Raw genomic sequence first — 17,345 nt, forward strand, 5'->3', positions numbered from 1 at the left:
AAATGCCACATTTTTTGAAGGAAAAAAATGCCACATTTTTTGAAGGAAAAAAATGCCATATTTTTTGGAGGAAAAAATGTGTAATTTTTGGAGGAAAAAATGTGTCATTTTTTAGAGAAAAAAAATGTGTCATTTTTTAGTGAAAAAAATGTGTCATTTTTTAGTGAAAAAAATGTGTCATTTTTTAGTGAAAAAAATGTGCTATTTTTTAGTGAAGAAAAATTTGTCATTTTTTAGTGAAAAAATGCGCTATTTTTTAGTGAAAAAAATGCGTTATTTTTTAGTGAAAAAAATTCGTTATTTTTTAGTGAAAGGAAATGTGTCATTTTTCAGTGAAGAAAAATTTGTCATTCTTTAGTGAAAAAATGAGCTATTTTTTAGTGAAAAAATGTCTCATTTTTCAATGAAAAAAAATGTCTCATTTTTCAGTGAAAAAAATTGTGTCATTTTTCAGTGAAAAAAATTGTGTCATTTTTCAGTAAAAAAATTGTGTCATTTTTCAGTAAAAAAATTGTGTCATTTTTCAGTAAAAAAATTGTGTCATTTTTCAGTAAAAAAATTGTGTCATTTTTCAGTAAAAAAATTGTGTCATTTTTCAGTGAAAAAAATGTGTTATTGTTTAGTGAAAAAAAGTGCCATTTTAGTGAAAAAAGTGTGTCATTTTATAGTGAATAAAATGTGTTATTTTATGTGTGGAAAAAATTTGCATTGATGGGTGGAAAAAATGTGTCATTTTTTGTGAGTGGAAAAAATGTGTCACTTTTTGGTGAAAAAAATGTGTCACTTTTCAGAGGAAAAATGTGTGACTTTTCAGTGGAAAATGTGTCATTTTTTAGTTTAAAAAAATGTGTCATTTTTCAGTAAAAAATGTCATTTTTTAGTGAAAAAAGTGTGTCATTTTATAGATGAAAAAATGTGTCATTTCTGAGTGGAAAATGTGTCATTTGTGAGTGGAAAAAATGTGCCACCTTTATTGGAAAAATTGTGTTACTTTCGTGAAAAATGTGTCATTTTCTAGTGGGCAAAATTTGCATTATTATTCAGTAAAAAAAATGTGTTATTATTGTTGGTGAAAAAATGTGTCATTTTTCGTAAAGACGCCATTTTTAGAGAAAAAATGTGCCATTTGTGGTGAAAAAATGTGTCATTTCTTAGTGGAAAAAACACGTCATTTTTTAGTGGACAAAATTTGCATTAGTGATTAGTGAAAAAATCAAAATGTGTTATTTTTTAGTTGAAAAAAAGTGCCATTTTTAGTGAAAAAATGTGCCGTTTTAGTGAGTGAAAAAAATCCCATTAATTTCAAGTGAAAACGTGTTAATTTCAATGAACAAAATGTGGCCATTTCATTGAGAAAAAATAATGCTTTTCAGAGGAGGGGTAACAATATTTTACGAGTTAATAGTTCGTTTTTAAAAGTAGGATATTTTTGAACATTCTGAAATTTTTTCGAGGGGAGGAGGGGGGTGTCACACCAAATTTTTTTAGAATCCTCCTCCCTCCAGTTTCTTTTCATTGAAAAAAATTATTTTTTGACAACGTAAATACAATTTCACTTTTTTTATTTTGAAATGACCAACTTTGAAGTTTCTACAAGACGTAAAAAAATGTATGAATTGAAATACTTTTTTTGAAGAAATGCGAGTGTGAAAAAAATTGAAAAAACAGTCCAGTAATTTTCCTAATTCAATGAAAGAAAAAAAACATTGAAAATTTTCCAAGTTACCAGAGCGAAGCGAGAGGGCGAAATCTTTCGCAAAAATTTACTATTTCAGAGTTCCAAAATAATAATTTTTAACGTGAAAATTTTCAACGCAAAATTATCGTGTTTTGGATGGTTTAAATTTGCATATTACTTTAGCGCCGTTTTCAGCGAATTTTCCACGATTTCTGCCAGTTTTCTGGTATAAAATTTAGAATAATTTTCATTCTAAAATTATTTTTCATTTTTTTCCAACTGGTTTCTTTTCAAAACATTTCAATGTATTATACTCGTAATACAATTTTGACATTATTTTATCGAATTTTGGTAAATATAGTTTTTAAAACTACCTACTTGTACTCTATTCTAGAATATTTCCACGGTCAACCCTACAGGTGGTTGGAAAAGAAGCAAGATACCACTCAATCATCACAACATGTTTGATTGCGCACTTCCTTTCAAAACAATTTGGTAAAAAACCTCGCAAAGAATTTTTCAATCACTCAGTTACTCATAGGGGAGTCAAATACATAATAGTTATATCTACATACAGATAAGCGCAATATACTTTAAATAAACTGAAATATTATCAACACCTGAAGTATACTTCGATAGGTAGGATATGTATTTGATCCAAGCTTCACCTCGCGAAAAATTTATCATTCGAAACCCCACGAACTGTTTTCAACCTTACCTATCCTTGAAATTTCAGCCAAGTCAATGTCAACGATATGAGAAACTACTTGTATTAAAGCTACTGATTTCGATTTCCAAAATAATCGTCGAATTCAACTATCAAGTCGATACCTTCTACTTGGAGACTTGTTTTACGAGAAAAGACCGAAAAAGAAAAAAAATCAAAATGAGTTTTTGCAAATTTTTATTGTCTTTTTTGGTTTCGTTGTGCAGTTTTTTCTCTCTCGGTGATGCATTTACTCCTGTTGGTATGACTTTCAGCATGATATTAATGATAATGTACTTCATTTGTATACCTATTGTATGGCCATTAAGTTTTTTTATTTGGATCTGGATCGTCCTCATCTTCATATGGTGTTAATGTAGGTAAGTACCTTGAACAAACATGTTGAATATCGCTAAAATTTTCAAAATTAAGCAATTTTCAATTTTATCTCATAATAAATACTCGTACTACGTAGCCTACAACTTTATTCGAGATCCGAGACTATTCTTCATGGTCAAGATCACACGTAACTAACTCGTTGAATGTGTATAAAACATAGGTACAAATGTACCTACTTTATTTTTCTGGTTTTCTTTTTTTCCCTTTATCTTTTTGGATCTGCATTTGGGGGTAACAACATAACTTCGGCCTTCGGGGACCATGACAAGTTCAATTTCTCACACAAATATGTACGAATCGTATTCCAATTCATTAATGATAACGTGATTTTTGCAGATACCAAACATCGTTCACGAAATCGTGGAATTTTCCGTACGAGTTACATATTTTTAAAGGTGGTGGAAATTAAAATTAAACAGATTCCAGATGAACTTTTCTCTTCAGATCACTTCGTTCGTGAAATCAAAATACCGCGTGAATTATTTTTAAAGGCGGTGGAAATTATGGGACAACACATTCCAGGTGGATGGCATTTCTTCGTAAATTACTTCATAAATAATTTTAATTAATTTAATTAGATCATAGAATCAAGAATGTACCTACTTATTTTCTTTTCAGAATTTAAAACAGCATAAATCACTATCGAGAAAAATTCCCCTTACCTGATTGTATTAAAAAAATATATATTTTGAGAAAATAAGTCAATTTGAGAGTAAAAGACAAAGTAAACTAATGAAAAATATAAATGCAAAAAATTCTCAACGTTAATTTCTAGGAAAAAAAGCTCCATCTTCGAGTATTTTTCAATTCATTGTACCTACTTGGTTAGATACCTTTTAGTGGGTGTCAATTTTAAGCCTCTCGAAAAGATCTAACTTATTTAAAGCTAGTGGATTCGAATATCCATATTTTATTTTTCAGATCAGACCGTTCAGAGTCTTCCCAGCACCCGAAAAAAAAACCAAAAAAAAAACCAAAATAACAGGAATTGAAATAATATTGACGAGACATGCGGATCACTGCAAAATGAATTCTCATTTTTAACCCTCCCCCTTCCCCTTCAACTCCATGGTTCAATACAACAACAACAACAACAACATCTCATCCACGTAATACACTTCTAATTTCTATACACTCGCTCGCGTCAAACGTAAACTGCATCGGTTACCCTCCTCCTCGCGAACCCTTGCCCAAAATGCACACCCTACGCCAGCTCACCACCACCAGACGACAGACTATATGCACTCGACTCGACGCGACGGAAGGAAGTGCTACCGTTAAATGCAAATTCGACAAATGACCTGCAACCATAGTACATACGTAGAGAGGGCAAAGGGCGCTGGCGGGCGTCATCGTCATCACGAGGCAAGGGAGGTTTTCATTTTTTTGTTTTTTTTTTCAAACATATGCATCGTGCATCGGTCTAAAGGGTTGAATGACATTGCACACTGGTACCTTGTTGTATGTCCTACAATGCTTCCTGCATTTTATGCCCTCGCCCGGCCCGCCGCGACCGCAACGTACAGGAAGCCGGTCAGATTAACCGTTCGTTGCACCGAGACCGAGAAGTCTGAGCATCTGTGTCGAGGGTAGGTCTAGGTACTCGTGTAATTACCCGTCATCTTCATCGTCTACATCACGTCTATACGTCTACGCAGCAAAATGACAAGAGGCGATTGAACCTCATCGGGTCAGAGGGGGGGGGGAGAGAAGGAAGGAGACTCATGACGTGCTTATATGCGTACATAGAAAAATAATGCTGACGATGCGACGCGACAGAAAGCCTTTAACTACCACTACCACTACCACTATTACAGGTGTTTCATGCAGCGATTGCATTTTGCATCGTTGTCGATTACCATATCGTCGTCCAGTCCCTCGACTTCCAGACACAATGAAGAAATAGCCCACCCGCACATTTTTTCGCTCTCACTCAAAATACACGACGACGTGAACTCGCTCAATGGTTTTCTGTCTTTAATTTTTTCTAACATTCATAAAAATCTAAATCTCTCGTCGTGCGGTCTTTTGACAAAAAAAAAAAAAAAAAAAAAAATACATCGAATCTGCTAAATCCATCATCTTATGAACTGCAACATCAAAAATACCTGGATATCCCAAATTCACAGGTAAAAATAAAATAAAAGGCACAGAATGATATCTAATCGGCAGGGATCCTTTAAAGAAAGTGGACTTGGTCCGCTGAAGACAATGAAGCAAAGGTGTTAGAAAGAGGTACGAGGATGAAAAGATCGTATAGGTATTTTATGTTCAAAAGCATCACATCTCTCGGTTGATTACTGCGAACAATTCGAATGGATCAGATTACCATCAGATAAAGGTAATGGAATTTTTGGCAGGATAGAATAGAAGAATGAAACGATCGAGTTAAAGAAGAGGGTCATCTCGTGAATGGATAAAGGAAAGGAGGAGGTAGGAGGTAAATGAAGCAAACAAGAGATGCGAAGGATCGTGATTTTTTTTTTCTATACTTCATTTCGTTGCGGTGGTAAAATTTATCGATTCTTTTTTTTCGCTCGAATTGCATCGTACCTAATTATTGTTGCAACAGGTTCCCAAAATTTTCGACTTTTTTTTTTGACAAAAACAGGGATACTTATACATTTTTATATGAATTTTAGAACGATTTTTTTTTGTCAACTTTCGAAATAATATTTTGCAATAAATTCGAGAATTTTTACCACCCTGAGGAAATTTTACACGCTAAAATTGGGTTTGCAAATGTTCAAACGACCAAATGAGAAAAAATAAAAATGCAAATTCAAATGTTCCAGAACTTTCACAGGACCTTTGGCAATATATTTCTTGTCTTCTCCTCAACAAAAAAAAAAAAAAAAAATGTTAATGAATTGATAATTCTTTTTGGCAAGAAAAAATTCACCCCCCCCTTCCTCTAACACAAAAAGTACCGTCGATACGACGAAATTAGGGTCAGTTTGAGAGAAAAAATAACACTTATATCGATTGAAAAAAAAATGTGAGAAAACCAACTTTTTGGTTAATTTGATCAAAAGACACAAACATTTTTCGAAAATTTTCATTTTGAAAAACAAAAAAATATTGGTGAAAATTACGAGTAATTCTTCATTTTCTGCTTCAAAGTGTCAAATAAGAGTGAAGCACTTTTTTCTCATCCATTTCAGAAAATTTGAAGCAAATTCTTTCTCATCTCTTCCCCTCCCCCCACCATTGAAAAAAATCCTGCATAGTCTGATTCCAATTCCAACATAACATTATTCATTTCTAATCCAATTCATCAACCCCTCCCCCTCTCTTCCAACACAATTCTTTCGTCGTCCAAAGTAAGACTTTTTAAAAAATAAAATCCTCTTTCCTTCCACATTCAAAATAAAACTTCGCAAAAAATCATTTCTTCCATTTTCCCCCTCATCTTTTAGCTTCTTCAGACCAACTTTTTCAAGCATCACTGAAAGAAGACAGGGAGGGAGGGAAAGAGAGACGGACAGAGAAAGGAAAATGAACAAACGATGATGGGCACAAGCATCACAATTCCCAGCAAAAACGTTGGCAAAATCAACAAAAATGTTAGAACAGTTGATTCTGAAACTGGCTGCTTGAGTGGGTGAGTGGGGAGGGGTAGAGGAAATGAAGACCAGAATTCCTGGAAGTTCGAAAAGTTTACAAATTGAAAGAAAAAAATAATAAATTTTGATTCCTCAAAATGGACAACCCCTCCCCCCATCATAACTGTTCAGAAGACGGTCGATGAATCAAATTTGTAAAAAATGAAATACGAGTACATACGAGTAATTATTTTATGTAGATCGACGAAATGCAATTTGAGAAACGAATCTTTCGAGGAGTTGATCAAACGAATAAAAAAATTGACCAATAGACCATCATTAGACGAAAAAAAATGATTAAAATTTCCGAATAAATTACAAGATGGGTTCAACTAATAAAAGCTATAAATAATTGGTTTCCCACCCAAAATTAAACTCTCAGCCCCTCCTCCTCCTCCTCCTCCTGATCTCGTTTGTCCTCGTTTCTTTAAAATGATTCCCTTCCTCAAAAAAAAGCAAAAAACATTCAAGAAATTGAATCACGAAACATTTTTTAAAATCTAAAGTTGGAATAAAATCGAAAAAAAGATCAAATTTAAATTTTCTTTGAAGCAATTTTTGAGAAAAAAAATTGAAAGTGAATTCAAAAAAGTGGTTCGTTTTCCAAAATTGATCCTCCTCCCCTCCCCCACTCCTAATCTGTTTGTCCTCATTTCAATAAATGAATTCCCCTCGTCCCCCCCCCTTCACATCAAATCTCATTTATTTCTTGTCTTAAAAAAATTAAAAAATCGAATGGCCAAAACATTGAATTAAAATATTTTTAAAAATCTGAAATGAGAAAAAAATTGAAAAAAAACATCAAATGCTGAAATTTTTTGGGACAAATTGAAAAAAAAAACAAAATAAAAATTCATTAAAAAATCAAGATCATCGAAACTGAATAATTTCAACTGATTCAAATTCAAATAAATTCTAAAAAAAAAAAGTCTACAAAAAATTCAAAAATAAGGTTTATGAAATTTTTTCAAAACACTCAAAAAGTTTTATTTCTTAGCGAAAGAAGCTCAACTAATTCGTCTTCTTCTCTGTAGCTCATTCATTCCTCGTCTTGAAAAATAAAAAAATTAAATGGCCAAAAAATTGAATCAAATCATTTTTAAAAGTCGGAAATAAGAAAAAAATTTGAAAAAAAACATCAAATCAAATTTTTTTGGAGTAAATTTTGAAAAACCCAAAAATGAAAATTGATTTAAAAATGAAGATCATTGAAATTTCAACTGATTCAAATTCAAATTCTAAAAAAAAGAAAGTCGACAAAAAATTCAAAAATTGTGTCATGAAATTTTTTTAAAATAGGTACTCAAAGTTTAATTTCTCAGCCATAAAAAAAGCTCATAAATACAAAAAGATCAACTATTTCGTCTTCTTCTCTGTTTCTAACCATTTTTCATGTACATTGTACATCTGAGAACAGACGAAATTCTTCGAAAAAACAATACAAATTAAACTCATACGCAGTCATTCTCCAACTCCAAAAATCTTACATCCTGTTTAATAAAAATCATCGAAACCCGAACAAAACAACTCAGAAATCCATTTTTCACCACTCGTCATATCTCCCAAACCCTTTGCCCTTTTTATCCCTTTCAACTCGAAACAAAACACTGGTGATTATTCTAACGAAATTCCAAAACAAACCCCAATAATAACCTTGACATTACAACAATAAAAACATCTTCCAGGTAATACTTTCGTATTATTGTTGTATGCTAATTCTACTACATATGTATGTACATAAAAAGACACAACGAAACATTGGAGGAAGTAAACCAGAACAAAAAGAGACTCAACACCACACCACACCACATCACATTACAGACCAAAGTGATAACACACATGACATGACAGTTCGCTACCAAATAACATCCATCAATCAAGTTCGCAAAAAAAAGATAGCAAAAAAAAAATCTAAAAAGTGGAAACCACATCACGAACAAAAATGAATGGACCATAGTATTAATTATCACGCTAACAATATACCTATAGACCAGCTGTAAGGATGTACGAAAAGAGATATCAATTATAGCAGATTAGCAGAATCAGGGTTTCCCAAAATATGCATGTTTTGACCTAGAAAAATACTCGAGTAAAGAATGAAACAATGAGCAGAAGTTGGGAAATTGAAAAAAAAATATATACTCGTATAAGGCTATAATATCTACCAAATTCACATTAAAAATAAAATTGAAAAAAAATTGCCAAAAATTCGAGGCAAAAAAAATTCAAGATGAGGAAAGGGGAAAACACATAGAATTGGCAAAAAAATCAAAATAGAGCTACTAGAAACTAAAACTGAGTGAAAATTGGGGATTTACGTAGGTAAATTTCAATTAATTTAAAGATAAATCATCTTAAATCAGAATAAAAATTTTCGAGAAAAAAAAATTCTGAAAAAAACACGTTAAAGTTCACTTTAAAATATTCAATGAAAATGAGCAAAAATTACGTTCAAAAAATCTTCAAGAAAAAAGGAGCAAAAATGGCTAAAAATTGATTTAAAAAATGAAATAAAAATAGACAAAAATCACACTGAAATTTTTTCAAAAAAAAAATTGACCAAAAATTGATGAAAAATTCATCAAAAAAATTTAATAAAAATTAATTCAAAAAATCGAACAAAAAACACATCAAAATTAACAAAAAATCACCTAAAAAAAATACCCAAAAATCTACGTACTTTTTAGGAGTCGATCCACACAACAAATCAGGCATACTTTTAATATACTCCATTCACCACTAGACTGGAAATGAAAAATCAACTCCGACACCAACATCCGCCAATACACCTCACGAAGTCACAAACCGCGTACACAAAACTACTTATCAAATGTTTACAAAAATCGAAGAAAAAAAAACACATCGATTTCCTGTAATCTCTTCGATTCCACAATTCAAAATTTTTTCATTAAATCGAAAAAAATAGGAAAAACATCAATACAATATCGATAATACCGATATAGTCGCGAACGTAAACGTAAACGTAGTATGTAAATTTAAACACATCGTAATCGAGTCGAATTAACACACGAGCCAATTAATTGGCAGCCCGGTACAACTTGTTGCTCGTACGAACATCACCGTTATAACTAGCGAGGAGACCAGCGAGCACGTCGACATGTGAAAAAAAAAATGAAAGCGAAGAAAGGAACGAGACTGAGTGAGTGAAAAAAGCTTCTTATTGGTAAAGGCCAAAGGTACTATACAGTACACGCGTTAAATGTCCAAAACCACCAGCACATAAAGGGGTGGGTAGAACTGGCCAAGGACTGGTTCGCTCGCGCCGTTATACAGGGTTACCCGCAACTTCCAACGCACGCCGAAATTACCTTTACGTGATGGTAAGAGAAGAGAAGAGCTGTGACAAGTTGTTGCTGCGCGATCAACGACGTTAAAACTATCAAAAAAAAAAATTCACCACTTTCTCGATTTCTCCTCTTCCCTTCTCTTTCTTCATCTCTGTCGACGTGTGTAGCTTGTAATATATGTATTGATAATATTGTAATACCTTTTGTGTTAGTAGTAAGCGCGTTATAATGTGTGTAATTGTGTGCCTAGATATGTAGATTTTTAAGTACACATGGTACAACATGTAGAATGTACGAGTATAATGTAGCTCTAGGTATAATGAATACATATACTAGATAGAGAGCCAGCCGCAAATACACATTATAATATACATACGAGAATAATCTCTTATCGGAACGAACTTTATAATTTCAGTTTGCACAAGTCAGATAAGTCGTTCGTTTATTTAGAAAGAAAGAGAAAAAAAGTATCAAAACGCCATAAAAATCTAGCCAATTTATGTGCATAAAGTTACGCAGGTAAATGGTACCGCAACCGAAAGATTTTTAATTGAAAAATCAACCCGTCGATAAAATTTAATTATTCGATAACGACGTGCGAAATTATATACATACGTGTATACGAAGGTACATAGTTATAATATGTACCTAAATAAATGGCCATTTAGAAGTAGAGGTACCTAAGTTTATAATGCATAAAGTACATACATACACACGATTGCGAGACGGAAACAAAAATCCTATTTACCAAATTATATTACGCTTTCTGGGTCGTTAACACCTTTAAAATTACCTCGTTCGGGCCGCCTGCCTGCCTGTTCCCAAACCTCCCCCGGCATAAACGAGATTTTTACTCCTTAATCCGATTTATCAACCCTATATTCCTTCGTTTGCCTCTTCACCCCCAGGTACATATACCTACGTGGGTAACGTACAAAGTAGACCTCTTTAATTTATAATATGTACCTGCTCCTAATTGTAACCTTATCAAAATATACGATACCTTTGATAAAGTCTACCTAAAACGATATCAGATCATTTCTTTCACGATCGAGTTACGAATTCAAATTCACTCGACATTCAATGAATGAATTTATACGAATAATGAATGAAATTTCTAGCGAGTTTATTTCGCTATTTACGAGACGATTTAGAGCTTTGCTCGGTTCATTCAAAAAATGAATTATTTTTTCCCCTCATTAGGTGGTCACACTGAATAATACAGAAAATTTTCAAAAATTGCACCTGAAAATGAATTACATATTTTTTTCAAATTCAATTTGAACCAGTACAGTTACATTCATCGACCCCTCCCCTCCCCTCCGACCCCTCCCTCCCCTCCCCTCCCCTCCCCTCCCCTCCCTCCCCAAGTTCCCATTAGTCAAAAAAATATTCACCTGACTAAACGTTTCGATCATCTTTGAAGAAATAGATCACTCCTTTTGATCGTACTCGAAAATCAAAAAGATGAATTAATATGCAAAAACAACTACAAAACAAATGCAGATAATTTTGAGCTGAAAATTTTCAAAAAATATAATACATATGTAGCATCAAAAACACAAAATCTTACAGAACTACATACATAGCCTCTGCCTTTATCTCTCTCTTGGACGTAATACTCCACTTACTTACGTAGAAATCCAGAAATGATTATGAATTGAAATCTATATATTAAAATTATGACCGGATTCTTGTGACAGCGAGATCTCAGGAACGGCTGAACCGATTTTGATCAACGAAGTCTCAAAAAAAAGCTTTTGACCCGTAGATGTGCAGGTTTTAATCAAAAGTTCAAAAAGTTGCGCCGTAAAGCTCAAAAAAGCTCAACAATTGATTTTTGTCCATACGTAGCGCATTCGACGTACACACAGTAGTACGTATATTATACCTTGAAAGAGCATCTAAAAAAGTCAAATGTTGAAGAAAAAAGTTCACAAAAAAGTTGTGCCTTAAAGCTCAAAAAAGCTCAATAATTGATTTTTGTCTATACGTAGCCAACTTGAGGTATACAGAGAAGTACGTATATTATACCTTGAAAGAGCATCAAAAGAAGTCAAATGTCGAAGAAAAAAGTTCATAAAAAAGTTGCGCCATAAAGCTCAAAAAAGCTCAATAATTGATTTTAGCCTATACGTAGCGCATTTGATGTATACACAGTAGTACATATATTATACGTTGAAAGAGCATAAAAAAAAGTTGAATGTCAAAGAAAAAGCTTACAAAAATTTTTTGTCATACGCTCAGAAAAGCTCAACAATTGATTCTATATCTTCTATATATTAAGATTATGACCAGATTCTTGTGACAGCGAGATATCATGAACGGCTGAACCGATTTTGATCGACGAAGTCTCAAAAAAAAGCTTTTAACCCGTAGATGTGCAGGTTTTAATCAAAAGTTCAAAAAGTTGCGCCGTAAAGCTTAAAAAAGCTCAATAATTGATTTTTGTCCATACGTAGCGCATTCGACATACACACAGTAGTACGTATATTATACCTTGAAAGAGCATCTAAAAAAGTCAAATGTTGAAGAAAAAAGTTCACAAAAAAGTTGTGCCTTAAAGCTCAAAAAAGCTCAATAATTGATTTTAGCCTATGCGTAGTGCATTCGACATATATAGAGAAATATGTATATTATATCTTGAAAGAGCATCGAAAGAAGTCCAATGTCAAAAAAAAAGTTTACAAAAAAGTTGTGCCATAAAGCTCAAAAAAGCTCAATAATTGATTTTAGCCTATATGTAGCATATGTCACGTATTCACAGTAGTACTTATATTATACCTTGAAAGAGCATCTAAAAAAGTCAAATGTTGAAGAAAAAAGTTCACAAAAAATTTGTGCTTTAAAACTCAAAAAAAAGCTCAATATCTATCTATCTATTCTATATATTAAAATTATGACCGGATTTTTGTAATACTGAGATCTCAGGAACGGCTGAACCGATTTTGATCGACAAAGTCTCAAAAAAAAGCTTTTGAGCTGTAGATGTGCAGGTTTTTATCAAAAGTTCAAAAAGTTGTGCTGTAAAGCTCAAAAAAGCTCAATAATTGATTTTAGCCTATACATAGCGCATTTAATGTATACAGAGAAGTACGTATATGATACCTTGAAAGAGCATCGAAAGAAGTGTAATGTCGAAGAAAAAGTTTTCGAAAAAGTTGCGCCTTAAAGCTCAAAAAAGCACCATAATTGAATTTAGCCTATACGTAGCGCAGTTAATGTATACAGAGAAGTACGTATATTATACCTTGAAAGAGCATCGAAAGAAGTCTAATGTCGAAGAAAAAAGTTTACAAAAAAGTTGCGCCTTAAAGCTCAAAAAAGCTCAATAATTGATTTTAGCCTATATTTAGCGTATTTGACTTATGTAGAGAAGTATATATATTATACCTTGAAAGAGCATCGAAAGAAGTCGAATGTTGAAGAAAAATGTTTACAAAAAAAGCTGCGCTGTGAAAAGCTCAAAAAAAGCTCAATTATGACTGGATTCTTTTGACTCTAAGATCTCAGGAACGGCTGAACCGATTTTGCTCAACGATGTCTCAAAAAAAAGCTTTTGACCCGTAGATGTGCAGGTTTTAATTAAAAGTTCAAAAAGTTGCGCCGTAAAGCTCAAAAAAGCTCAATAATTGATTTTAGCCTATATGTAGTACATTCAATGTATACACAGTAGTACGTATATTATACCTTGAAAGAGCATTAAAAGAAGTCAAATGTTTAAGAAAAAAGTTCACAAAAAAGTTGCGCCTTAAGCTCAAAAAAGCTCAATAATTGATGTCAACTCTATACTCAAAGCCTTCAACGTATATAAAGAAGTACGTACTATATTATATAGGTACTTTGAAAGAGCATTACAAAAAGACAAATATTGAAGAAAAAAAGTTTCAAAATGTTCCAGGTCAAAGCTAAGTGAATGCTTGAAAGTTTTGAATTATGACCTGATTCTTTTGTCTGTGAGATCTTAGCAACTGCTGAACCAATTTTAATAAATGACATATCGAGAAAGGCTTTGAAGTGTAGATGTGCAGGTTTATGTTGAAAGTTCAAACAGTTACACTATAAGCTCAAAAAAGCTTAATAATCGATTATGCCATATTTGGTGGGTACACAAAAGTACCTACATTTTACCTCAAAAAGTCTCCGCGGAAAAAAAACTTATGACAAAAAAAAACTTTCAAAAGTTGAAAGTTGTGGTCATGCAGTATTTGATCTTATTTGATGTGTAAAAAAAATATACAGATTGTACCCTGAAAGAGCACAGTGAAAAAACCATTCTAGACTGTAAAAAGCTTTTAAAAATTGTTGGCAAAAGTTCAGCGAAAGTTTAAAAGTTCATTATGAGTCGGTTTTTTGTCACAGCAAGATCTCTGCAACAGCTGAACCGATTTTGATAAACAGCCGCTTGATAGAAAGGTTTTGAATAGTACATAGATATGCAGGTTTATGTTGAAAGTTCAACAATTTTCACCATGAGCTAAAAAAAGCTTGAAAACCATTTACTAAATTTTGAAATGTGAAACGAAGTTATGACAAAAAGTTGATTTTATAATAAAAAAACATTCAGGGTGCATCGTCAACATTACCTCATGTCATGAACTATAAAGCTTTCACTGAACTTTTACCATAAACTTTTGAGAGTTTTTTTCTGTTAAAAATTGTTCTTCAACTTAGATCTTTTAGGGTACAACATAAGTATTTTTGTCTGCCCATCAAATGTTTTTTCAGCTTACTACACAATTTTTTGTACTTTCAACATAAGCTTGCACATCTACACTTCAAAGCCCTTTTACTGAGAGGTTGTTATTTTAGGCCAAATACCACATGTCAAGAAGTTTTGAGCTTTCGCTTAGCTTTTTTTCAGAAATTTTCAAAAGTTGATGGTAAAAGTTGAGCGAAACCTCAAAATTTCTTGACATGAGATATTTGACCAGATCAAGTCATATACTATGCAAGGTTGAAAGTTTTCACCAATTTATGCAGAGGGTGCAGCAGATTGAGTCATTTGAGTCAAGACTTTGATAATCTTAGCGAACAGAAAAAAAACTACTGAAATTTTTGGTAATTTCTGATAAAAAATGATTTTTTTAAAACTAAAAAACAAAACATTTTTGTAAATTTAAAAGAAACGAGACTGTTGGTTTGGTAAAAAAAAAAAAGAAACTCAATTTTAGCAAAAAGTAGCAAGTTTGGTAGTTATCGACAAAAAAATTATGTAGTTTACATTTTTTGCAATTATTTTTGTTGCTTTTATTAGGTAAAACTATAGGGTAAAAAACAAGTTTTTTTTTGATATTTTTTGTAAGAGTTTGCAATGTTGCCAAAAAGTTATCATTTTTGTAGACTTTTTAAGAAATGAAACCAGGACTTTTCGCCAATTGTTGGAAAGAGTGATAATACTTTTTCGCAACTTTTATTGAAAAACTGGACATTATTTTGATTTTTTATGAGAGTGATTGAGTGTTTTTAGAATACATTTGGAGAGAAAGCGACGCTTTGGAGTAAATTTTGGACTTTTGGTGATAAAAGTTGAAATTAAGTATGTACTTACATATTGGAATTTTTTGCGATAAAACAATATTTTTTTCTGTTAATTTTTAAAAAAGCCTCATCAAGAACTCCAATGTTAGCCAAGAGCGGAACTTTTTGAGAATAAGATATAAACAAAAAAAGACCCTTTCAAAACTTTTCAATAATTATGTATTGCAAAAAAAGTAGAACTTTTTAGTAATTATCAATTAACAGTTTCTGGTAAAACAGGTAGATTTTTGAACAATTTTTTGGAAAAAAGGTAGCCCGCAGATTTTTTACAAATTTCATTAAAAGCAAAATTTTTCATCAATTTTTACCAAAAAGCAAAATTTTGATCTGTACTTAAGGGGATATTCTCAATACATGGTAGTATATCTGTCCGCCTGCCAAACTTCAAACACATAATTCAAAGCCATTTGTGCATGGAATAGCTTCAAATTGGGTATAATACGTTTTTCAAAACATTTTGAACAATCCTGTGCATGCATTTGTCGATACGTTGAGTAGTTTTAGAAAAAATACGATTTAATGAAATGTTGGACTTTTTGAGAAAAAATCCAACGTTTCTTAAAACTGTATTTATTGAAAACCTATTCAACGTATTGACAAATGCATGCACAAGATTGTTCAAAATGTCTTGAAAAACATGTATTTCAAATTTGAGCCCATTCCATGCATCCGCGGCTCTAAATTATAACATTAAACTTTGTCCCATAAGACCAATGTAAAATAAGGCATTTTGGTTATACTACTACTATGTATTGAGAATATCCCCTTAATAGGAAAAAAACAAGGCTTTTTGACGATAATTGTCAAAAAAAATTATACCTTTTTGCAATTCTTTCTGAAAAAGCGAAGCTCATTTTTTTGAATTTTCCAATAACTAACAGTGGAAAAATCGTGATCATTCTACATATTAGCTAATGAATTTTTAAAATGTACATTTAGGTTTTGAAGAATCGCGCAGTATGCGCGATTAACGGGTTGGCTAGTCTATATATTAAAATTATGACCGGATTCTTGTGACAGCGAGATCTCAGGAACGGCTGAACCGATTTTGATCGACGAAGTCTCAAAAAAAAGCTTTTGACCCGTAGATGTGCAGGTTTTAATCAAAAGTTCAAAAAGTTGCGCCGTAAAGCTCAAAAAAGCTCAATAATTGATTTTTGTCCATACGTAGCGCATTCGACGTATACACAGTAGTACGTATATTATACCTTGAAAGAGCATCTAAAAAAGTCAAATGTTGAAGAAGAAAGTTCATAAAAAAGTTGCGCCATAAAGCTCAAAAAAGCTCAATAATTGATTTTAGCCTATACGTAGCGCATTCGATGTATACACAGTAGTACATATATTATACCTTGAAAGAGCATTAAAAAAAGTTGAATGTCAAAGAAAAAGCTTACAAAAATTTTTTGTCATAAGCTCAGAAAAGCTCAACAATTGATTCTATATACCTATTATAATTATGACTTTGACTCTGAGATCTCAGCAACGGCTGAACTGATTTTGCTTGATGATGTTTCAAAAAAAAGCATTTGACCCGTAGATGCGCAGGTTTTTATCAAAAGTTAAAAAGTTGCGCCAAAAAGCTCAAAAAAGCTCAATAATTGATTTTAGCCTATATGTAGCACATTTAGTGTATACAGAGAAGTACGTATAGTATACCTTGAAAGACCATCAAAAGATGTCAAATGTCAAAGAAAAAAGTTAACAAAAAAGTTGTGCTGTAAGCTCAAAAAAGCTCAATAATTGATTTTAACCTGTACACAGTGTATTCAACATGTACGGCAAATACGTATATCCTGAAAAAGCATCAAAAGAAGTGTAATGTTGAAGAAGAAAGTGTACAAAAACAGTTGTGCTGTAAAGCTCAAAAAAGCTCAATAATCAATTTTGACATATACACAGCGCATTCCACGTGTACAAAGAAGTACTTATATTATAGGTACGTTGAAAGAGCATCAAAAGAAGTCAAATGTCAAAGAAAACAGATTTACAACAAATTTTTTTCCATAAGCTCAAAAAAGCTCAATAATTGATTCTGTATATTAAAATTATGGCCGGATTCTTTTGACTCTGAGATCTCATCCATGGCTGGTTTTTATCGAAAGTCC

The 17,345-nt window shown here is 32.3% G+C and overlaps 1 protein-coding gene across 3 annotated transcripts in view; it reads right to left on the minus strand.

Annotated features, from left to right (window-relative positions):
• Window positions 1-17,345, minus strand: part of E23 (Early gene at 23) — a 246,162-nt gene that overhangs the window by 26,199 nt on the left and 202,618 nt on the right. Inside the window, exon 1 of one of the 3 annotated variants that reach the window (XM_065360841.1) lies at window positions 9,069-9,746. The exons of the other annotated variants lie outside the window; for them this stretch is intronic. Within the exon in view, the coding sequence (XP_065216913.1) occupies window positions 9,069-9,121 (53 nt within the window). The 5' untranslated portion in view covers window positions 9,122-9,746. Of the gene's footprint in view, window positions 1-9,068; window positions 9,747-17,345 lie in introns of those variants that run through there. 3 annotated transcript variants of the gene reach the window in all.

This window comes from Planococcus citri, chromosome 4 (genome assembly GCF_950023065.1).
Source record: "Planococcus citri chromosome 4, ihPlaCitr1.1, whole genome shotgun sequence".
Taxonomy (NCBI): Eukaryota; Metazoa; Arthropoda; class Insecta; order Hemiptera; family Pseudococcidae; genus Planococcus; species Planococcus citri.